Source organism: Sorex araneus, chromosome 1, assembly GCF_027595985.1.
Source record: "Sorex araneus isolate mSorAra2 chromosome 1, mSorAra2.pri, whole genome shotgun sequence".
In the NCBI taxonomy this organism is placed as follows: Eukaryota; Metazoa; Chordata; class Mammalia; order Eulipotyphla; family Soricidae; genus Sorex; species Sorex araneus.
The window spans coordinates 337,517,656-337,542,908 of record NC_073302.1 but is presented as its reverse complement, the minus strand read 5'-3'; the positions used below and the strand labels follow the sequence as shown (position 1 = coordinate 337,542,908).

The window sequence follows — 25,253 nt, the reverse complement described above, 5'->3', positions numbered from 1 at the left end:
TGTATAATACAGGTAAATCACAAGGGCTTTCCACCTCATGCTGACCCAGGAAGAGTCAAAACACACTGTGGCCGTGTCTACAACACCAAGGCATCAGGAATAATGTAAAAATAAAGGAACTCAGCCATTTCAACAGAGGATGACAAAAATCCGGGTGAATTTCCAACTACTTCAGACTTTTTAAATCTGCATGAGGAAGATTTTAGAACAATCCTACACTGTTCTATAAAGACATTTTAACAACAAATCAGCAAACACGAAGAAATTCTGATGGTAAACACAAGAAACGCAAAAAAGAAATAATGAAACTGAAGAAAACAATTGCAAGAATACAGAACACTTAGAAGATGATCAGGTAGGACTTAAAATTGAATCAGTGATATAATATATAGCTCAAAGATGGAATATATAGCTACTTCAATAAGGAAGAGGTAAAAGAAATGACTGAGGCAAAACACTGCAAGATATACTGTGACCATTCTAGGATGAAAAAAATCTCAAGGTAGTTAAAAAAAATACCTAAAGATAACAGGAACCTCAGAAGGAGAAGAAAGAGGGAGAGTGACTGGGAAGAATGGCTGGTTTTAGAAATTATAGCTGAATTGTGGATGTGGTGAAAAAGGAGCCGTCCCTGTTGGTGGAAATGACATCTGCTTCAACCTCTAGGAAGCAGTATGGATAGTCAAAAAAAAGTGAGACTGGACGTCCTGTATTATCCAGAAGTTTCACTTCTTGAACTCTAACACCAAAACATGAAATAAAGGAAACAGATACTACTAATCAATGAAAGAGACCCTTGGCCTTGGATCACAAAGTCTATGAAAAGGCTAAGAGGGAGGGTGGAGGATGATCAGACTGGAGCCGAGAGTCAGGGCCAGTGGTGGAGAGTCATGGGCACTTTGATAGTGGTAGGGTGCAGAAAATTTGAACATTACCATAAATTTTAACACAATTGTAACTGTTTTATTCAAACTAAAATAGAATAAACTACATTGTAAATATAATTAAGTTGAAATCTACAAAATTCTGACTTGTATGTCTAACTAGTGAATAAATGACTTTTTTTTTTTTAGCTTTTCTTGGATCACATCTGGTGATGCACAGGGGTTACTCCTGGTCTGCACTCAGGAATTACCTGGCTCTGTGCTCAGGGGACCATATGGGATGCTGGGAATCGAACCCGGGTCGGCCTCATGCAAGGCAAACGCCCTACCCACTGTGCTATTGCTCCAGCCCCAATAAATGACTTTTTTACAACATTTCAAATTTTAGAGTATACATTATTGCATTTAGTATAGAACTGTTAATAATTTTGACAAAGTATACTCTATATATTTCAAATACATATTAAGTATTCTCTCTTTATTGTATCTGTTATGCTAAAAGTTATTTAGGCTTAATCACTGGCTAACTTTTAGACCTATCACTTGGCATGTCGAAATAACTGATTCTATCTGAATATCCCTTAATTATTTATTGCAAAATTTATTTTTCTTCAGAAAGAAGAAAATTTGAATCATATTTGGATGACTTAATTTAAGCTTCAAAAACTGCCATTCATATATATAAATATACACATTATATATATACATATATATATACATATACACACACACACACATTCTGTAGCACTGTAGCACTGTCGTCCCGTTGTTCATCAATTTGCTTGAGCGGGCACCAGTAACAATGGAGATTGTGAGACTTGTTGTTACTGTTTTGGCATATCAAATACAAGCCTGGGTAGCTTGCCAGGCTCTCCGAAAGGGGCAGAGGAATCGAACTCGGGTCTGCTGAGTGAAAAGGAAACACTAGGAGGATGTCCCCTTCCTCCCTCACCACTCCATGTGCATCCCTCCCGAAGGTGTGTGCTCAGTTGAAGAGGGCAGTCTTCCCCAAATATACACATTATGTAGTTTGTATATAATGCACCATTTGCAAACAGTATTGCGACTTTGAATTCTAGAAATGATAAAAGTAATTTTGGTGATGGCAGGAAGTATCTCCAAATGGTTTACAGGAAGCCCAGAGGTTATTCCTAGCATCCTCAAGTGAAAGAGTTTAGAAGCTATGATGCTGCCTCAGTTCTGCACTGCTGGGGTCCATCAGGGTCATCTTGCCATGGTCAGGGTACTCTAGGGTTACATTCATCAGTGCATTGAGGCCAAGTTCACCAGGGGTCAAATTTGGATAATTTTAACTCCTTCCTAAATAATTAAGATATAAAATAGATGTAGTTTTACTTTGTGAATTTATTGATTTTATAGCTAACTTGTATCACTTGTCTTCCCGCTGATCTTCAATTTGCTAGAGTGGGTGCCAGTAACATCTCCATTTGTCCATGTCACGTGCTAGTGTAGCCCAATGATATCTGCTTGCTCCTGGAACAGGAAGAACTTCAAATCGTTCAGAGTTTTGACGAAGTCTGACCATCTCGTTGGTGGGCGGCCACATGGTCTTTTGACCTCCCATGGAATTCAGTTGGTAACAACTCTAGTCCAGTGGTCATCTCTAAATCGCACTACATGTACGACCCATCTGATTTTTGATGGCTTGGCAAACGAGACAGCATCCCTGATTCCTGACGACCAATGGAGGTCAGAACTCTGAATTCCTTCTCTTACTTGAGTGAGACATGATATTCCTAGCATAGCTCTTTCTATTCCTTTTTGGGATACCTGAATAGCGTTCTCATCCACTCTGAGGCGTACATTAGTGCAGGAAGAATGGTGGAATCGAAAAGATCTGCCCAGAGCCAGAGACCCTTCATCCTCTTAACCACTTCTTCGACGCTCTTGAAGCCTTTCCACACTGCTCTCTTCCTCCTTCCTCTTCTGGCACCAAGTCGTTCCTCATGTTGAGTTCTCGACCCAGGTACACATAGCTGCTGCATTCAGAGATATTTGTTCCACTGAGAGCAAATGGAGCGTCAGGGACTAGTTCGTTTTTCGTGAGCATTGTTTTGTTGAGGTTCAGCTGCAGTCCAACCTTTCCACACTCGCGTTCGAAGTCAGCCAGCATTTGTGCTACTTGGCTAATGTTTGGTGTTATGAGAACGCCAAATCATCAGTGAAAAGAAGGTGGTGTAGTTGCTGACCATCTAACTTCACTCCCATTCCTTCCCATTCCAGTCGTCGCATGAGGTTTTCAAGGGTGGCACTGAAGAGTTTCGGTGAAATGGTATCACCCTGCCAAGCCCTCTCTTTACGTCAATGATCACTTCCTTGTAGAATGGTGAGATCCTGGTGGTGAATCCACAATACAGCTTGTGGAGCATCTTGATATATGGAGTTTGAACACCCTGTTTGGCTAGGGATTCAATGACCATTTCAGTCTCAACAGAATCAAAGGCCTTCTTTAAGTCGATGAACGTTAGACAGAGCAGCATCTTGAATTCTCACAAAACTTCAATGAGTTTGGTCACTGTGTGGATATGGTCTATTGTGCTGAATCCCCTTCGGAACCCGGCTTGCTCGCACTGTTGTCCTTTGTCTAGTGTTCTACCTATTCTATTCAGGATGACATGAGTGAACAACTTGTAGATGACAGACAGCAGGCAGATTGGGCGATAGTTGCCGATGTTGTGGATGTCTCCCTTCTTGTACAACAGAAAGGTCCTGCTGGTTTTCCACTGGGATGGAACCTTGCATTCAGACAGGTAGCATGTGAAGAGCCAAGCCAGTATATTGATGAATACTGATGGCAGATTCTTCAGGTCTTTGGGTCTGACTTTGTCTGGACTGGGTGCTGTACGCGTCTTTACCAACGAAATGGCATGTTGGATTTTGGAAGGGAGGACATTGGGAATGACATATCCATCCTACAGAATTTGGTATGTGGGCAGGTGCACATGGCTGAAGAGATCCGAGTAGAAGTTGTGAATAATCCTCTCCATTGCCTTTCTGGAAGATGTGATAGATCCATCAGGACGTCGGAGGTCAGTCATCTTGGTCTTGTAGTTGGTGAAGGATAGACGAGGGTTGCAAATACTTTTCACAGCTTCTGCCACCTCAGCCAACACTGCTGCTCTTCTCTCTTTGAAGTCTTCCTTTATCACTTCTCTGCACAGCTTTGAGAGCTCGGACATTAGCTTGTGGTTGCTCGAGACTCGTGCCAAACCACGTTAACTAATGAGCTCGAGAGTTTCCAAAGACAGGTGTCTGTTTGTGGCTTTCTCACTCTTGGCATTCTTTGCACAGTCATGGAAGTGCTGAACCAGTCGATCGTATTCCTCACCGATATTATCAAGGACGGCATCTTCCCATGTTGCTAACAATAGTGCCAAAGAGCTCCCAGTTGGTGGTCATTCTGGGAGTTCCCTTCTTAAAGTTAAATTTTGCAGACCTTTCTCCCCGCTCTGTGAAGTAGAATTTTGCATGAAGGAGACAGCGTTCTGATCCCGTTTGGAATTTTGGGACAACAGCGACATCGGTCAGGCAAAACCTTCGATTGAATATGATGTGGTCAGTTTCATTGTGGAACTGTCTACTGGGAGACTCCCATGTTCAGCGTTTAGATTCGGCCTTCTGGAACTGTGAGTTACCATGGATGGTCTTGGTCGACATGATGAATTCAGACAGTCTCTCACCCTGATTGTTCCATTCTAGGCCATGGGTCCCAATGTAGCGTTCTTCGGGCAACCTTCTCGGTCCTATCTTGGCATTAAAATGACCAACAATGATCTTATAGAAGGTGTGGTCTTCTTTATAGAACCTCTCCAATTCCATGTAGAACTTCTCAATTTTTTCTTCATTGTAGTTGGATGTTGGTGTGTAGATGACGAAGATAGAAACTGCAGGCAGTGATCCACATCTATTCAAACATAATCGTCTGATTCAGGTTGTTAGGCATTCGAATTAATCAATGCTCATGGCCAAGTTCATGTTGACAAGGACACCATCGCCATCAACCGCTCTGTTGTCGCATGTTCTAAGGAACAATTTTTCTCCAGTGTCGAAGATGGCATGATGTGGTGAAGATCGATCACATTCATAGCTAAACATATTATTTTTAGAATGCTATTCTTAGCATTTAATAAAGGATAATATACACTTTAGCTTTTTCATAATCCTTAATATTATCTACTTGTTTTTTTCCAAAATCCTTCAGCTGTCAGTGACATTCAAGCAATTGCAATTACATTGTCCTTCTTACATTCTGGCATAATATATGAATCATTTAAAAATTATCAGTACTCATTCTACATAAAAATCTATGTACTTTCAGATATAATTATATATGAAGTAACTTCAAACATCATTCATATTTTATAAACATAAATTTATAATCTAAGTTCATTCTTTATAAAATCATGATTGTCAAATAGAAATCTAGTTCTAAAGGAAAAGAGGAAAATGAATTCACAGACTATGAATTCAAGCAATTCAAGTCACTTGCTTTTTAAGTAGCCAGCCCAAATTAATTCTCTGGTTGACATAAAAAGTCTTGATCACAGCTGTATATGATCCACACCGGAGCCCCAACACCCTTCACTCCCAAGAAAACAGTAAATAAGTTTAAAGTGACAATATTATAAAGTTATGACTAGAACAAAATTAATAAAACAAATTACCTACTTTTGCACTAGATGGATAGTATATTCTTTTCCATCAATTGTAATTCTGTAGGACAGCTGAAAGGACATTTAAGGACAAAATATAAGAAAAATATTATGAGACAAAAAATATTCTATCGATGGCAGCTACTTTCTAAGGAATACATGATTAAGTAATGACTTCAATATAAAATGTTGCTTTTGTATAATTACTGAGAACAGGAAGGGATATGAACAAATGAATAATTTAGTATCTATAAGTTACCAGGGCAACAGGAGTTCTTTAATTATTGGATCTTGCAATTCATGAATATGGAATACATTTGATTTATTTAGGAATTTTGTTCCGTCTTATTATCTTTCATATCTTTGTTAGATTTATATGTTTACTTAATAAATGACAAATTGTATCTTTCAAATATTTAATTTTATATTTTCAAAATCAAAATAAACCAGTTGTGTATTTTGATCTGTCTTTCAGAGAACTGACTATATTCTAGCTCTAATTTTGTATTCTGTAGTTTATTTTGAATTACATCTTTAATTCAATTGTTTCATCTACAATTATTATGCTATGCATCATAAAAATAATGTACTATGAGTTACATTATTATGATCATTCTTTATTTCTTAACAGTAATGAGTAGTATTCTTATTAAATAAAAATAATTTTAGTGGGAATTCTTCTATTTCTTGATCTTAGGAGGATTTTCAGTATTTCAACTTTATACATGATATGCTTATAAATGATGTAGACAACAACACTTGAACTTCTATAATTATCATGATAGTCTTTATGGGAGGGTGAGGAAGGCATTTGGGCCACCCCAGCAGTGTAGTTCGTTCCTGCTGTGTTCAGGGCCATGGGGCGGGGCTCCCAGGATCTTAACAAATGCAGAGATTGAACCCGGGCCACTTGCAGGGCAGCTCCTGACAAGCCAGATTTCCCTCCAGGCCTCTCATGGTAGTGTTTATTAGTGTATATTATCTATTATTAGAGATTAGGATAAATAAAAATTAAATAAAATTATATAAAATACCTCCAATGTTTATTTTGTAATGTAAAATATTGCAAGTATCTAAAAATAATTTCAAGTACTTTTAATACTGACTCAGAAAACCAATGTTGTAATCTACTCATCATTCTTACAAATACATTTATATTTGCAGTAATGTATTTCAGTATGATTTTATTTTGCAGAGATTTTAACTATATTTCTTGTTTGTTTTTGTTTTTTTGGCCGTACCCAGGATGCTCAGGGGCTCTTTGTGGCTCTGCAGTCAGCCCTGGTGGTGCTCAGGGGACCATAGGGGATGCCACCAGGCAAAGCCAGGTTGTTCCTTTCTTCCGCTCCCCCCCAACTTCATTTATCTTCTTCCCACAACTTGCAAACCTCAGTTCTATTTCCGAAACCTAAAGACTTGCCATCAGATGCTATACATTTCATATTTGTTAAATTATGCATACATATTATTTGTTGCTAACATAATTTATAGTTTCATTTTAATCACACCTGTGTAATATTTTTGATAAAACAAAAATTATCATAAATAGATTTTTTTTTTTTTTTTTTGCTTTTTGGGTCACACCCGGCAATGCACAGGGGTCATTCCTGGCTCATGCACTCAGGAATTACCCCTGGCGGTGCTCAGGGGGACCATATGGGATGCTGGGATTCGAACCCGGGTCGGCCGCGTGCAAGGCAAACGCCCTACCCGCTGTGCTATCTCTCCAGCCCCAATCATAAATAGATTTTTATCTTCTAAATAATATTTGCCATCAACATCTTTGGGGGAAAGGTACAAATATTTTTATGCCTATATTCTTTTATGTTAGTATACATATATTCATATTACCACGTATATAAACATATATATGTATGTGTATATATATAAATCAGTGTTTCTTATTTTTGTTCAATAGTCTCATTTTTTATTCTCTTCTTTTATTCTTTTCCTTTGTCTTTTTCCAAAATTATAATACCCAGTATAACACTGGATAAAACAATACCATAATAGCCATTAATCTTTCATTAGTAATATTCACAGAAATTCTTATGTATTCTATTACTTTTATTATTAGGTATGAAATGTGGCATAGACTTAAAGGTCACTTGGATTACTCTGCTTTTTAAAATATTGAACTTTGATATTGAACTTTGATATATCTAGTTCTAATGCTCTGTGTGTATTCATTTCTTCATTTAATTTCATAAAATAGCTGTCAAGCTCCCCATGGCGTATTTGATATGCCAAAAACAGTAACAACAAATCTCAAAATGGAGACATTACTGGTGCCCACTCGAGCAAACCGATGAACAATGAGATGACAGTGCTACAGTGTTATAAAATCATTAGACTATGCTTTTTAATTTTAGTTATATTTGCCCTTATTAAAGAGAGGGAAATTTTTAAGTAAAAGTTCAAATTATTTATAATATTACGCAGTTTCTTATTTCCTTGTTGTCCATGCATTTTAAAAATTACTTTTATAAAATAATTTTATTAAAGTAATAATGCATTATAACATGTTTTGGGTATACATCCTAATATACAAGACTAAATTCATAAAAAGTCCTGTCCTAATTTGACTGATAGTACATCAGGTAGGGTGCTTGCCTTGCATTCAGCAGAACTGGGTTCAGTCCTTAACACACTATATGGTCCTCCACGCTCCACTTTTGATTCCTGAGTGCAGAGCCAGGAGTAAGTCTGAGAACTGCTGAGTGTGCCCTTACCTCCCACAAAAAAAGAAAACAATGAATTTCAGGGTTTTTTATTTCTTGAAGTAATTTTATAATTACAATATTACTACTACACATTTTTTTAAAAATTGCTTATCTTCACATTTTAAAAAATTTTTGGCAGCACATTTTTTCACTGGAGTATTCATTTTATAGTTTTGTATCACTGTCCACGTTATTCAAACAATAATTTTGTTTTTACTTTTTATTGCTTTCTTAAGAACTATTTTTGCTTGACAATAATGGCTACAAAATCTAACTGCTGCTTACTTATAAGTGTTTCTTTTCCCCTTATTTTTGTGCTCACCCTTATTTTCCCTGTGATCTAGCCGTTTCTCATATAGTTTTCTTTTATTTATTTATTTTGGTTGGGGGGCCACATGCTGCTCTGCTCAGGGCTTAGTCCTGGCTCACACTCAGGGATCACTCCTGGTGGGCTCTGGGAACCCTACGGTAGATAAGGGGATCCACTGGGCTCAGCTGCATGCAAGGCAAATGACCTGCCTGCTGGATTCTCTCTCTGGCCCTCAGATAGCTATATTTGAAATCTATCTGAAATATGTGCATTACTGATAGATTGTATTAACATTTCATTGGTTGATTCTGTTTTATTTTGATTCCCTAGTGGATGCAAACTTACATCTCATTCTAATATTTTAGTAGTAATATAATTATGTTTGATTTGTGTTATGTTCACTATGTTTTTTCCAGATCCTGCTTTTGCAGAAACAATTTCTATAAAAATTAAGACAATATATTTTAGAAAACATATCTGTTATTTCAAAATAAAGTATGAGACATTATAACTTTTAAAAAAGCAACCAAAGTAACACGAACTGAAATGAAATAAGACCACAACAAAAGAACAAAATAATAAGTAAAGTATTTTCAACTGAAATGCAAAAGTTGTTCCTATAACAGCTCATAATACCATAATCATGATGTAAAAGAGGCCGTGGATTAACAGCAGCACCACCAGGCAACAGATAACCCAAAAAGTAGTTTGAGTTGTGAAAGAGAGAAATTTTTCTCTGTATATTAGGTCAATTATTTTAAACCACTCAAGAGAAAAATAGCCAGTTTACAAGATGAGATTCGAGATTTTGAAAATAAGCATCATTACACCAGAGCTCTATGAAACACTGTTCGTCTCCTTTAATCTTCAAAGGCGCTCCCACTAAAGGAACACTAGCTATAAATATCCAGCAGGCACGTTTATATAATAATGCCAGCTTATGCTTAGGGACAACACATTCACATGATTTGATTGTGACAAATGTTGGTACTTAATTACTTTTGATTGGACTCCCCCAACTATCGTGGACTGAACTCTCTTTGGTACTGTAATTTGCACACGTAGTCTTTCGGAACCTACAAGATACAAGGCATTTTTTGAGTGATCATTATTACTTCATAGCTTTCTTCATTACTTGCTCATCTAAATCCCTCCCTCCCTCACCCCTTCCCTCACCCCTTCCCACTCCCTTCTTCCCTTTTCCTTTCCTTTCCTCCCTTCCCCCCTGTCCTCCTTCCCCTCTTTTTCTTTCCCTTCCTTTCCTTCCTCCTTCCCTTCCTCTCTTCCTTCCCTTTTCTGCTCAGGGCTTACTAGGGCTCCGGCCGGACTTCCCCTGGTGGGGCTCAGGGCCCGTGGGGGCTGGGGTGGACCTGAGCTGGCCGGCCCCAGCAATCCCTGCCCACTGTGTTTTCTCTAAGCCTAAATCTTCTAGAAACAGCGGGGCGCGTCACGTGTGCGTACTGTCGCGGTCCCCGCTCTGCTGGGGACCGCTGCCCAGGGACTGCGGGGGCCCCGCGGGTGGGGGTCAGGCCGGCCCCTCCCCGCCCCCAAAGCTGCAGGACACGGGCCCCTCCCCCCCCCCCCCCCCCCCCCGCCCAAACCGAGCAAGAGACTAGAAGGTCAGAAACGCGGCGGGAGAGTAGCCGTCCTCCCGCAAACCCGAGGCCCCTTCTTCCGGGCCCAGGGGGCGCCTCTCAGGGAGATTCTGGGCCCCAGGACGGCATCTCAGAAATATTCTAGGCCCCAGGAGAATACTTCTCAGAAATAGTTTGGATCCCCCCAACCCCAGGAGGGCACCTTCTCAGGAATATTCTGCCCCCCCGCCCCCCGCCTGGGACACCTCCCAGGAATACTCTCCCTCTCCAAACAAGCTGAGAGTTGGCTTCTGGGACAGGTGAGCGCAGGATCTCCTTTACGTACTGTAGCTTGTATGGAGACAGTCGAACCCAATGAACAGAAAGAGAAAAACCAACATTGTCAGGTGGTCCTGGCTGCCCGCCGCAGTAACCGCAGTTGGCTTGGCGGGAGGGCAGTTGGAGGCGCGCGGAGACACGAGTGTGCCCAGGAACCCTCGGAGAGAGGCAACTACCAGGGCACCGGAGGGTCAAAATGCTCTGGCGCGTCCCCGCCACACGGGGTCGCGCGTGTTCTGCAGGCACCGACGCTCGGGCCGCGCTAGACCCTAATTCCGTAGAGGAGAGCTGGATTCCGCCGGATGCACGACGAACAGGTTCACGCACACTTCTTACACTTTTAATTGCATTTATACACATACAGACTTCAGATCGTGGGATCACAGGTCAACTAGTAGTCAAAGGAACAAACCAGCATAACCAGTACCAAGGTCATATCGAGAAATAAAGTGCAACAACAACATCGGAAGCTGGGGTAGAGTCAGGGAGCTAAGGAGCTGGTCTGGCGGGCCACAGCATATGGCCCCACACCACTGAGAGTCCTGAGCAGAGAGCTAGGACTAATTCCTGAGCACTGCCAGGAATGCTCTGTATATAAATAAAGTACAGAATCACTGGAGCCCACACAAAGCCTTCTGACAAACCTTTCTTCAAACTGAATGCATTAATTTTACACGTAAATTTTGGACTTTATATAAATGGAAATATACCACTAGGTGCTCTTTTTGGTTTTTTTTAAGAATTTTATTTTTTATTTTATTTTATTTTGCTTTTTGGGTCACACCCAGCAATGCTCAGGGGTTACTCCTGGCAGTGCTCAGGGGACCATATGGGATGCTGGGAATAGAACACTGGTCAGCTGTGTGCAAGGCAAACACCCTACCCACTGTGCTATCGCTCCAGCCCCATTAGGTGTTCTTTTGTAGCGGGAGTTCATTTTTGAGAGAACATTTTATTTCATTTTAGTTTTAAATATTGTCACTATGTACTCTTGATTATTTAATTATTTTACTATGATAATTACAATATACTTTCATGTCGAATAATAATAGGGTGGTATTTTCCTTTTTTATTTTAACTAATTTTAACAATATCTGCTTTTTGTCATTTGCTGTTGAGCAACATTCACTTAATTTATCCTTGCAGCTGATAAAATCACATTCAGACATTTTATTTCTTACACAGATTACTTAATGAACAGATGTAGTGATCTCTGTTTGGTATACTTCTATAATGAAGTTACGGCACTTCCAGAGTTTTCCAAGATTTGTATCCATACCAGAAAAATAAGAGATTTCTCCGTATCTATCCTTATACTTATTTTTGTTTTATTTTTATTTTCTTGGTTGATGGTCTTCCAGCAATTGTTAGGAGTCCTGGAGGGCACAAAGACAAGGTTGGGAGATGTTCTGCTCCTTTTTGCACCATGGCACTCATAGACCAAGGGCTCTCTCTGGGAATAGTAGGGCAAGCTATGCAGTGCCTGGGTTCAACTGGTTCTTACTGTATGCAAGGTAGAGCCCTTGATACTTGAGCTTGATACCTGAGCTATCTCCTCAATCTGTTGCTATTCTTGTTGCTATTATTATTTGTTGCTCACTTGGATGTTTTCAGGGCTTGCTCTTGGATTTGTGCTGAGTTATCACTCATGCTGGACCCAGGGGAACATAGTTGGTTCCAGAGATTAAACTTGAATAGGGTCTCTGTAGAAAAGCACCTTGCCCACTCTATTATCTCTCCAGACCAAATTCTGTTCCTCCTTTGAAAAATTAAAAAAAAAAATTGAATCCCTGTGAAAGTTACAAAGTTGTTGAGTTTCCGTCTTACAGTGTCTCAACACCCATCCCTTCACCAGTGTACATTTCCTGCCTCCAATACCAATGTCCAGAATGTCCCTCCCCTACTCAGCCTGTCTCTTTGGGAAACTCTCACTCTCTGTCTCTCTGTCTCTGTCTCTCTCTCATATTAGCTACTGTGGCTTGCAATACTGCTACTGAAAGGGTATCAGGCATATCACTTTACCTCATTTCAGCACTCAGTTCTTGTCCAAAGAGATCGTTTCTAATTATCATTGTCACAGTAATTCCTTCTCTGTCTTAACTGCTCCCCCGACCCCTACCGCCACACATTTAGAGAAGCTTTAAATTATGGATAAGTCTTCCTGGCCCTCTTTTAGGGAGGGTATTATTCTCATAATATATATATATATATATATATATATATATATATAACATGGGTAAAATATATATCATAAGATATTTATAAAGATATATCACTGTATCACTGTATCACTGTCATCCCATTGCTCATCGATTTTCTTGAGCAGCATCTGTAATGTCTCCATTGTGAGACTTGTTGTTACTGTTTTTGGCATATCAAATACACCATAGGCGGGATACTCTCAGAAGCTTGCCTGGCTCTCCAAGAGGAGCAGAAGAATTGAAACCAGGTCGGCCACATACAAGGCGAACAGCCTACCCGCTGTGCTATCGCTCCAGCCATAAAGATGTATAGCATAAGATATTTATCATTTGAATCACTTGTCACTTGTCATCCCATTGCTCATCAATTTGCTTGCACGTCCCTGTCGTGTGCTAGTGTAACCCAATGGCATCTGCTTGCTCCAGGAACACAAGGAGCCTCAAACTGTTCATTCAGGGTCTTGTCGAAGAAATCAGACGATCTCATAGGTGGGCAGCAAGGCATTCTTTTGGCATCCCGTGGAATCCAGTCGGTAATAGTTCTAGTTCAACAGTCATCTCCAAATCACATTACATGTACGGCCCATCTGATTTTTTATTCTTTTGGCAAACAAGACAGCATCCCTGATTCTTGATTGACAACAGAGATTGGAAGCATAAATCTTTTGATTCCTCTTTGGAAGACCCAAATAGCATTCTTATCCTGTTTTTGTAGGGCCCAGGTCTCTGAGGCATACGTTAATGCAGGAAGAACAGTAGAGTCAAAAATATGTGCCCAGAGCCAGAGGTTCTTTGTCGTCTTAACCACTTCTTCGATGCTTTTGAAGGCATTCCACGCTGCTTTCTTCCTACTGCACATCTCAGGTGCCAGCTCATTCATCATGTTGAATTCTCAACCTTCTCAACACTTGACTGCTGCATTCAGAGATGCTTGTTCCGTTGAGAGCAAATGGAACATCAGGAACTAGTTTGTTTCTCATAAACATTGTCTTCATGAGATTCAGCTGCAGTCTGACCTTTCCACACTCACGGTCGAAGTTGGCCAGCATTTGTGCCACTTGGCTAATGTTTGGTGTTATTAGAATGATGTCATCAGCGAAGTGGAGGTGGTATAGTTGCCGACTGTCTAATTTCACCCCCATTCCTTCTCATTCCAGTTGTCACATGACATTCTTGAGGGTGGCACTGAAGCATTTTGGTGAAATGATATTGCCCTGCCGAACCCCTCTCTTTACATCAATGATCACTTCCTTGTAGAATGGTGAGATCCTGGTGGTGTATCCGCAATACAGCTTGTGGAGGATTTTAATGTATTGAGTTTGAATGCCCTGATTGGCTAGGACTTCAATGACCACTTCAGTCTCAACAGAATCAAAGGTCTTCTTTAAATTGATGAACGTTACACAAAATGGTATCTTGAATTCTTGCAAAACCTCAATGAGCTTGGTCACCATGTGGATATGGTCAATTGTGCTGAATCCTTTTCAGAACCCAGCTTGCTCGTATGGTTGTCCTTGGTCTAGTGTTCTGCTTATTCTATTCAGGATGACTTGAGTGAATAACTTGTAGATGACGGACAACAGACAGATTAGGCAATAGTTGCCAATGTCGTGGATGTCTCCCTTCTTGTACAACAGAACGGTCTTGCTGGTTTTTCATTGGCATGGAACCTTGCATTCAGGCAGGTAGTGTGTGAAGAGCCAAGCCAGTGTATTGACGAGTACTGATAGCAGATTCTTCAGGTGTTTGGGTCTGACTTTGTCTTGACTGGGTGTTGTACGCTTCTTTACCAATGAAATGGCATGTTGAATATCAGAAGGGAGAACAGGGCCCTGGAAACGACATATCCATCCTGCGGAATTTGGTATGAGGGCAGGTGGACGTGGTTATTGAAGAAATCCGAGTAGAAGTCATGGATAACCTTCTCCATTGCCATTCTGGAAGATGTGATAGACGCCCATCAGGACGGTGGAGGGCAGTCATCTTGGTCTTATAGTTGGTGAAGGACAGGCAGGGGTTGCAAATACTTTTCCTGACTTCTGCCTCATCGGCCAACACTGCTGCTCTTCCATCTTTGAGGTCTTCCTTTATCACTTCTCTACACAGTTTTGTGAGCTTGGATGTTAATTTGTAATTGCCTGAGGCTCACGCCAAACCACGTTGGCAAATGAGCTCGAGAGTTTCTGAAGACAGGCATATTTTTGTGGCTTTCTCTCTGGTGTTCCTCGAACAATCATGGGTTTAGGTTTGAAAATAAAAAGAAAATGAAAGGAGTAGAAAATAAAATAAAATAAAATAAAAAGAGTAGGAAATATAAAAAGAGTAGAAAATTAAAAGAAAATAAAGAGAGTAGAAAATATCTTCTACTCTTTCCAAGTTTTTCCAAGGCGATTATTTGGATGTGTTTCTTAAAATGTTAAATTTTATCAAATTGCTTTTTTTACTCTACAAATTGAGGTTATCATATAAATTTCTCCATTTTCTATTGATGTGAATTAAAATTGCTTTTTAAATTTTTATTTTTTTTGCTATTGAGACAAATTTCCATTCCTAGAGCCTATTTTTTTTTTTACTTTATTGGCTTTGTTTTGTGGGCCACACCAGGTGGTTCTGTGAGGACTCAGACCCAGGTCTTTCTCAAATAACATTGTTATAATTGCAGAGTTCATTATGCCATACTAGGGTTACCTAATTCTCAGTGAAGCTTAAGAGGTATTGAAAATATGAGGTATAGTGTCTTTCTTTGCCTGGAGATAAAGGTAGACAAACTGGATTATAGATTATCAAATACCATGTTATTGAATATTTTATTATCTTCTTGGTCTTTTAATATTTTTCACCAAGCCTATGTATCTCTCTTTATAATGTTACTGCTTTTTGTTCTACTAATTTGGGATTATTTTATTTTGAAGAACTATTATTTTGTACATGCCTGTAAAGCCTTTTGCAACTATGTTCCTACTCTTCTTACTGCCCTCCCCTAAAATTAAAAAGGACTTTTGGTTTAGAAAAGTTAAAGCAGGAGACAGAGCTATAGATGATGGTCTTTTCCATATTCTTACCATGACCTTTGGTTCTACTTGTAATTTCTCCTTTTCTAAGGGCATCTACCCTTCCCTGAGTGGTTCCTTTATACCTTTGTACTGTTTTATGCCTGGTCACTTAGTAACTTTTTAAAATCTCATCTTGGCATTTATTACTGAAAATAAGTACTATTAGAGGCTCCTGTCTGCAATATATCCAACCTTGGGACTTCAAATATTTATGTCTTAAAGGTGTATGTGGAGTAAAGAAATGACTGTCCTTTTAGAGCAACTCCCACTGACAAAGGACAGAGACCTACATATCTAAGGGAGTAAAATCTCATTTACTGAGTATTAATGGAGCACAGACAATAGCTTATCTGGGTTGCAAAATGGTCAAATTATAAAGAATAGATTAGATAGTAGACAGAGGAATATGATTTTTAAAGCTGTTGATTAATTCTTAGTGGAAAAGAAAAGACTTCTCTGACTCAGGGAAAAGAGGAAAACAATAGCCATAGTATAAAGTTTGTTTCTTTTCCTTTGTATTTATTATTAAATAATAAATATTTAATATTTATAAATAAATACTATTATTAGAAAATATATAAATAAATAATAAATATTCCTCTTGTATTATTATTAAATAAAATGTTAGGTCTTATTTATTCTGCCATTCTGTAAAAATTGTGTTAGCTTTTAAATATTTTAAAATAAAAGAGTAACGTCTAGTTTATTTTTCTTTTTCTCTTTTTTATTGAATCACCATGAAGTATACAGTTATAAAGTTGTCCATGATCAAGTTTCAATCATATAATGGTCCAACACCCATTCTTTCAATAGTGCATAATTTTAGCCACGAAAGTCCCTGTTGCCCTCAGGCCCATCTCTCCCTGCCCTGCCCCCTGCAGCCTGCCTCTATGACAGACAATTTTCTTCTCTTTATCTCTCTTATTTTCCTTTTTGACATAGTTGTTTGCAATACTGTTACTGAAAGAAACCACGCAATTACTTTCCCTTCTTTCGGCATTCAGTTTTTGTCCAGAGCAATCCAAACATCATTGTCTTAGTGGTCATTACTCTGTCCTAACTGCCCTCTTTCTCCCGACTTGTGGAAAGTTTCTTACCATAGACCAGTTTTCCTGGTTCTTGATTTTATGTCTTTGGGTATTATTTACATATGTTGCTGGTCCGTTTTCTATGCCACAAATGAATTCAATCATTCCATGTTTGTCCTCTACCTCTGACTGATTTCACCCAGCATGATACCCTCCATATCCATCCATATATAAGCAAATTTCATGACATCATTTTTTCCTAACAGATACGTAGTGATCCATTGTGTAGATGTATCGTAACTTCTTTATCTAGTCATCTGTTCTTGGCTGGAGCAATAGCACAGTGGATAGGACATTTGCCTTGCACGTGGCCAACCCAGGTTTGATGCCTTCACCCCTCTTGGAGAGCCCAGCAAGCTACCGAGAGTATCTCGCCCCCACGGCAGAGCCTGGCAAGCTACCCGTGGCATATTCAATATGCCAAAAACAGTAACAAGTCTCATAATGGAGATGTTACTGGTGCCCACTCGAGCAAATCGATGAGCAGTGGGTTGACGGTAATACAGTGATACTTAAATAAGTATACTTCATAACTGCTAGGAAACTACAAAATTTGCTAAAATATAATTAATTTTAGCTTAATATTTTAGATTAATATAAATTAATCTTTTAGTGACTCTAAATCAAAATTATTTTCTGTTTTTGTTAATTGAGATCACTCTGATTCCACATCTGCATACAATAAGACATCAGGAGTCCTCTCCAGACTAGAGTTTAACAAAAGCAACATTGAGTGGCCATGGCATGCAGATGCTTTTGCTATCCATCAACAGTAATAATTTGCACCCAAATCCTCTCATTCAGAATATCTACCTAAATCGGGGGGAAGAAAAGGGAAGGGACCAAAGGCATTGTCTCAGAGACTGCACTGGTGGGAGAACAACTGAAACGTCACTGCAAGTTGGACACTGAGAACAGACACTTGTTGCTCACAATCTAATCCTGTATTAATAGTATTACAGTGCTAGATATATCAGAAGTTGGTAGTGGTATGTTCTATGTGCTGTTTTCCATGACTGAAGGTCATTTAGTAAAAATCACTGTATCACTGTCATCCTGTTGCTCAGTGATTTGCTCAAGAAGGCACAAGTAACGTCTCCATTGTGAGACTTGTTGTAACTGTTTTTGGCATATAGAATATTCCAAGGGTAGCATGCCAGGCTCTGCCATGTGTGCAGGATACTCTCGGTAGCTTGCCTGGCTCTCCAAGAGGGGCGGAGGAATCAAACCCGGGTCAGCTGTGTGAAAGGAAAATGCCCTACCCACTGTGCTATCGCTCCAACCCTTCAGCAAAAATACAGAATTTTTTTCTTTGTTGATTTTTAGGCTATACCTGGTAGTGCTTGGGGGTACTTTTGTCTGGGTGTTTGGATGGTCCCAGAGGTACTCAAGTAGCAAAATAGATGACTGAACATAGGTCTCCTCCATAAAAGACATGTATTCCACTCTTCGAGCTGTCTCTGCTCCTGTCCATTAGTTACAACATTTTACATTGAAAAAAGTGAAAGTTCTGCATGTATAATTTTTATATAAAATTTTACTCCATCTAATATAGAAATGCAGTATATAGTACAGAGAATATAATTGTTAACACCACCCTCAACTCCATTATATAAGAGCTAGTACAGAGACTTTTTATTGGTTAGTTATGAACCAATGGTAGAAATTTACTCATTTTCATAAAACTGTCGATGAACGTTAGACAGAGCAGCATCTAGAACTCTCACAAAACTTTAATGAGCTTGGTCACTGTATGGATATGGTCTATCATGCTGAATCACCTTCGGAACCCGGCTTGCTCGCATGATTGTCCTTTATCTAGTGTTCTGCCTATTCTATTTAGGATGACACAAGTGAACAACTTGCAGACAACAGACAGCAGGCAGATTGGGCGATAGTTGCCGATGTCGTGGATGTCTCCCTTCTTGTACAACAGAATGGTCCTACTGGTTTTCCACTGAGATGGAACCTTGCATTCAGACAGGTAGCGTGTAAAGAGCCGAGCCAGTGTATTGATGAGTACTGATGGCAGATTCTTCAGGTGTTTGGGTCTGACTTTGTCTGGACTGGGTGCTGTATGCGTCTTTACCAATTTACAAAATGGCACGTTGGATTTTGGAAGGGAGGACATTGGGAACGACATATCCATCCTGCGGAATTTGGTATATGGGCAGGTGGACATGGCTGTCAAAGAGATCCGAGTAGAAGTCGTGAATAATCCTCTCCATTGCCTTTCTGGAAGATGTGATAGATCCATCAGACGGTGGAGGGCAGTCATCTTGGTCTTGTAGTTGGTGAAGGATAGACGAGGCTTGCAAATACTTTTCTCAGCTTTGGCCAACACTGCTGATCTTCTCTCTTTGAGGTCTTCCTTTATCACTTCTCTGCACAGCTTTGAGAGCTCGGACATTAGCTTATGGTTGCCTGAGGCTTGTGCCAAACCATGTTGACGAATGAGCTCGAAAGTTTTCGAAGACAGGTGTCTGTTTGTAGCTTTCCCACTCTCGGCATTCTTTGCACAGTCATGGAGGTGCTGAACCAGTCGATCGTATTCATCATCGATGTTGTCAAGGACGGCATCTTCCCACGTTGATGCAATAGTGCCAAAGAGCTCCCAGTTGGTGGTCATTCTGGGAGTTCTCTTCTTAAAGTTAAATTTTGCAGACCTTTCTCCTGGCTTTGAGAAGTAGAATTTTGCATGAAGGAGACAGAGTTCTGATCCCGTTTGGAATTTTGGGACAACAGCAACATCGGTCAGGCCAAACCTTCAATTGAATATGATGTGATCAGTTTCATTGTGGAACTGTCCACCGGGAGACTCCCATGTCCTGCGTTTAGATTTGGCCTTCTGGAACTGTGAGTTACCATGGATGGTTTTGGTCGACATGATGAATTCAGACAGTCTCTCACCCTGATCGTTTCATTCTAGGTCATGTGTCCCAATGTGGAGTTGTTTGAGCAACCTTCTCGGTCCTATCTTGGTATTAAAATGACCAACAATGATCTTGTAGAAGGTGTGGTCTTCTTTATAGAACCTCTCCAGTTCCATGTAGAACTTCTCAATTTCTTCTTCATCGTAGTTGGATGAAGATCCTGTATTTGCCTCCTCCAATCTCCAGCACCTTAGGGAGGGGGCCAAACCCAGACGCCCCACCCTACTCAAGCCAGATAAATAACTCAGCAGCCCACTACCTTCACTACCCAGCCACTGCCATGCTCCAGGCCACTCTCCGCACACTTGGGCCGAACCACATGCATGAGTGAAGCCCCACAGAACCAGGTAAGCAGAACTTTGCGACATTGGACTCGAGACTCAATGAGACCCGGAAACAAGATCCTCTGTCTGCCTCCTCCATAAGACACTTAATACCGCACCATATTTGATGGGGTTCAAATATGGTGTGAACCATGGTAACACCTCTAAGGGCGATTGGAGGCCACCCTAAAGTCCTCCATCCCTCTCGGAGAGCCCAGCCAGCTACCGAGAGTATCCTGCCCACACAGCAGAGCCTAGCAAGCTACCCGTGGTGTATTCAATATGCCAAAACAGTAACAACAATCAGCCTCATTCACCTGACACCAAAAGAGTCCTCAATATAGCAGCGTTAAGAAAGATGAGCAAGGAGAGGCTGAAAAAATCTCAGAGACAAACTAGACTGCCAAAACGAAGAAAGACTGAAATGATTGTCTGTACTTTCAACACATGTACGCTGGTATCAGAAGCATCCATCAAGGACCTGATGGTGCAAGCGCAGAATATCAAGTATGACATCATTGGTCTGACCGAAACAAGAATTCATCAATCACATCACTCCCTTTTCCACACTGGAGAAGAATTGTTCCTCGGAACATGCAACAACAGAGGCATCGGTGGTGTTGGTGTCCTTGTCAACATGAACTTGGCCATGAGCATCGATTCATTCGAATGCCTAACAACCCGAATTGGATGATTATGCTTGAATAGATGTGGCTCACTGCCTGCAGTTTCTATCTTCATTGTCTACGCACCAACATCCAACTACAAAAGAAAGAGAGAAAGAGAGAAAGAGAAAGAAAGAAAGAAAGAAAGAAAGAAAGAAAGAAAGAAAGAAAGAAAGAAAGAAAGAAAGAAAGAAAGAAAGAAAGAAAGAAAGGAAGAAAGAAAGAAAGAAAGAATTTCATTTAGATTTTTAATTTTACAATTTGAAATTAAACCTGTTTCCAGTGTTGCTATCAATTATATATATAAGAAAAACATGTAATTAAAACATGTAACAAAAATTATATACATACAAGTTATTTGTTGCATATTTTAATAGTGTATTTTTCTTCATGAATAATAGTTGGTACATTTCCAAAATGTCTAGTGTCCTGTATAAAAGACCCATTTTGTGTGTTGATATCATTAAAGATTCATTTGAAAGCTGATCGCAGAAACCAGAATTCCAAATGTGCAAGCCAGACTATAAAAGTTCTTAGCATAATTATGTTTAATCAATTTTTTATTCAGAAGGATGTCAATTAGAGTCTCATAAAGTCTCACTGAAGTCTTTGGGGCTGAGTCTAATGTGCAAAAGAAACCACCAGAAATTTCCACCTGGCATCAAGATCTCCATTTTAATTATGCCGTGTCCCCAGTGAAACTCTGAAAGACAATTCATTTATGATCTCTCAAAGATTTATTGAGCTTCATCTAATGGAATTTTTCTGTTAAGGAAAATACAAATTTGAGCTTTGGATAAAATTCATTATGGAGTTTCTATCTAATAAAGATGAACAACAATCAATGGTAAGAGTCAAGCTAGGGAGAACTTTAGCTGTGACCTCTATATAATCTAAGGTTAGTTTCAAGCTTCACAATTAAAATGATGCTTATGGACCTGATTTTTGACTATTAGGCCATGCAATTTAATCTTTATTTAATTTACATTCAGGAGCTCTTCAAAGGTATTGCTTTCAGACTTAAGATGTTCAGTAACCTCCAGGGAATAAGAACCTTGATGTTGAGAACAAGAAAACTTCAGGCTGAATATACATACTTAGAAACAAGTAATAGAATGACAAGTAACGTCAGATGGAAACACATGTAACAATGAGGCAGAGAAAATGGCTATAAAAAATTTCCCCTCTGAGGTGATTTTTTTTGTATATTTGCTTTGATCAGCAGCTTGTAAATGGCTTACTGAGCTTGTGTCATAAAGTCTGTAACAGTTTGGAATTCAACCTCAGATCAAGGTTCTCTACTGTGACTGCGACTGAATAACGAACTAAACAAAAGAGATATTATATGAAGTTCTTAGAGTATTTTTTAAATATAATTGTTACAGTTGTTTCTTCAGCATCAGCTTCAGTGTAGGTATTATAAACAAAATTATGGAATCTCAAAACCAACATGTGAAGACAACACTGTCACTGTCTTTAGGAAGATTTCACATTTCTGAAGAGTATGGATTTCTCCTTCCAAATCCTCTGGTAAGAATCCATCCTTGGACTTGATCAGGATAGGTTCTTAATAAACTGATTTGTTTCTTGCTTTATCTAATCTTTAAAATAAATGGATTATAAATGCCAAGCAATTTACCTGGTAAATTTCTGTTGAATCTGTGAACTATATTTTCTTTATGTAAGAATAACGCTTTATGGATATGCTCTGAGGAACAAAGTAAAAATTAGTAAAGATCACACATTCTGACATTCTTTGCTTTGACTCTAGAAGAGGCCAGCCTTAATTCTGAGATTAGAACTAAATAAACTAAAGTTTCCTGGTCTGATTCTTATTTACCAAAAGATAATTTAACACAATCCACCTATATTTCTAAATTATGACCAATTTGAAATAGAGTATTTTATCAAATTTCATGGCATAGTTTTCGTCAATATGTTTCAAACTCTGTGTCTTGGGATTAGTGAGATAATATGGCAGGTGAAGTGCTTGCCTTGCATGCAGCTGATCCAGATTTCATCTGTGGCATCACATATGTCCCCCCATCAAGCACCACCAGGAAAGATACCTGAGGAGGGACAGAAGTGAGCCCCGAGAACTGTCAGGCATGGCCCAAGAACCAAAACAAAACAAAAATTTAAACTATGTGTCTTAGTTTGATTTGGAAATATTTGATCATCACAAAACATCAATTTCTTCAGTTTTGATAATTTATTATGATGTAGTACTTGATAAAAATATTAAATTGTATATTACATCAGGTAAATGAGTCTTATAAGCTTATTTAAAATTTTATTTTCATTTAGTTATGCATAGTATTTTATTTTATTAAGTTTCCTAACTCTGGAGGCTACTAAAGAAGTGTAGTTTTATCACTACCCACAAACCAAAATTTATTATTTTCATTAAAATGAGGATACTAAGCAATTAAATAAAGATTAGGGGAAAAGTAAAAATGTTAAACACTATTCATATTCCCACCAGAAAACAAATTGCCTTTGGCGTTTGAAAATCATTCCTGTAAAATTATGAGTATGACTAAAGACATAATTGTGTAAAGTTGTGAAGATATAATTTCAGTGTCTCAATGCATACCCAATCCTATTCTTCATTTCAATATTGTAAAATAAATTTGTTTTCAATTGATAATTCCTATTTAATAATATTTAACACAGATATGCAGACATTAAAATTTTATATCAATTTTAATTTACCATTGCCATATACAAAACATTTATTTAAAAATTGTGTCCATTCTACCTTTGGTGTTTTAATTATAACAAAAACATTTACAAAATGGAGAACTTTATATTACAAAATGGACTTGAGCGATAACATAGCAGGTAGGGCATTTGCCTTGCACATGGCCAACCTGGGTTCGATTCCTCTGTCCCTCTCAGAGAGCCCAGCAACCTACCGAGAGTATCCCGCCGCATGGCAGAGTCTGGCAAGCTACCTGTGGCATATTCTATATGCCAAAAACAGTAACAACAAGTCTCACAGTGGAGATGCTACTGGTGCCCACTCGAGCAAATCGATGAACAACAGAAAACAGTGCCACAATGCAATGCTACAAAAAAATCATTATTATGTATTTTTTTTGGTTTTGATTCTGGCTTTCTTCTTTTTAATTGAATCAACATCAGGTACACTTACAAAGCTTTCATATTTGAGTTTCAGTCATATAATGATAGAACACCCATCCCTTCACCAGTGCACATTTTCTACCACCAGTGTCACCAGTATCCCTCTCACTCCTCACCCTGCCTCTGTGACAGACAATTTCCCCCATACTCACTCTCTACTTTTGGGCATTATGGTTTGCAATACACTATGATGTTTTAAGTAGTGACTTGTAATACTAGTAACTAAATTTGAGGTTATTAAAACTCCTTTTACAACCTTTGTTCCAATCTTTTTTTGTTCTGTGTCTCTAGGATCAAATTAATGTCCCTCTCAATGGACTCAAAAGGTTTTCAATTTCTCTAACTGGACTCTATATATTATTTCAATTTATTGAATTTTTTTAAATTGTGTTTTTTGGGGGGCTGGAGCAATAGCACAGTGGGTAGGGCATTTGCCTTGCACGCGGCTGACCTGGGTTCAACCCAGCATCCCATATGGTCCCCTGAGCACCACGAGGAGTAATTCCTGATTGTATGAGCCAGGAGTAATCCCTGTGCATCGCTGGGTGTGACAAAAAATTGTTTTAAAAATATTACTGACTTTAATTTTTATTAGTCACCAAGGATTACAAAGTTATACATGATTGACTTTCAGTCATACAATATTTCAACTTGGATCTGTTCAGAAGTGTCCAGTTGGTTCCACCATGGCCCCTTTTCCCTCCAATTCACCTCTATTTTAAACTGTTTTTTATGTGTTTGAGTGAGCTTAGGTAGATGCTTTAGTAGAACTTTGAATAAGATCAATGTGAACATTGTACTCCCACACTCCTGGCTCAGTACTCAGAATTACTCCTGACGGTGTTTGGGAAACCATCAGGGGTGCCGGGATCAAATCCCAGTTGGCCATGTACAAGGCAAATACCCTCCGCCCCTGGTCTATCATTCAGGCCCTGCCCCCCGCCCGTTTTTTAAAAAAAATTACATTCATCTGTGCTCTGTAGCCTGAGTTAATCCCAGTGGTTATCGGCCAGAAAGTGAACTTAAGTATTTGGTGCTCAAGTACAACTAGGTCTCCATCTAGCCGATGTGGTGGTATTGGGCTCCAACTTTTGTTCTTGTAAACGGTAAGAGTGTGCTCTACCCCTGGACTTATCTCACCCATCCATTCCTATTCTATTTTTGTCCAAACTTTTAAGTTCAATCTTTTTGTTTAGTTTGATCTTTAATGTTACTAGGGGTGAGACAGAAGAAGAAACGAAGGTGATTTCTGGCTGCTTGTTTGTTTCTGTGGTGCTAGAGATAGAATCCAAAACCCCATGAACTGGAATTATTTGACCACTGAACTACAATCCCGACCT

The 25,253-nt window shown here is 39.2% G+C and overlaps 2 protein-coding genes across 2 annotated transcripts in view; one reads left to right on the top strand and one right to left on the bottom strand.

Moving 5' to 3' along the window:
• ADAM2 (ADAM metallopeptidase domain 2) overlaps positions 1-10,863 on the bottom strand; it is a 131,364-nt gene extending 120,501 nt beyond the window's left edge. The window contains exons 1-2 of the mRNA XM_055128386.1: positions 10,444-10,863; positions 5,574-5,629 (exon numbers count right to left, since the gene is read on the bottom strand). Of these exons, the coding sequence (XP_054984361.1) occupies positions 5,574-5,629; positions 10,444-10,863 (476 nt within the window). The remainder of the gene's footprint in view (positions 1-5,573; positions 5,630-10,443) is intronic.
• A 10,733-nt stretch (positions 10,864-21,596) lies between these two features.
• The window catches only part of IDO2 (indoleamine 2,3-dioxygenase 2), a 48,536-nt gene continuing 44,879 nt past the window's right edge, over positions 21,597-25,253 (top strand). The window contains exons 1-2 of the mRNA XM_012932329.2: positions 21,597-21,613; positions 22,152-22,296. Coding sequence (XP_012787783.2) covers positions 21,597-21,613; positions 22,152-22,296 — 162 coding nt within the window. The remainder of the gene's footprint in view (positions 21,614-22,151; positions 22,297-25,253) is intronic.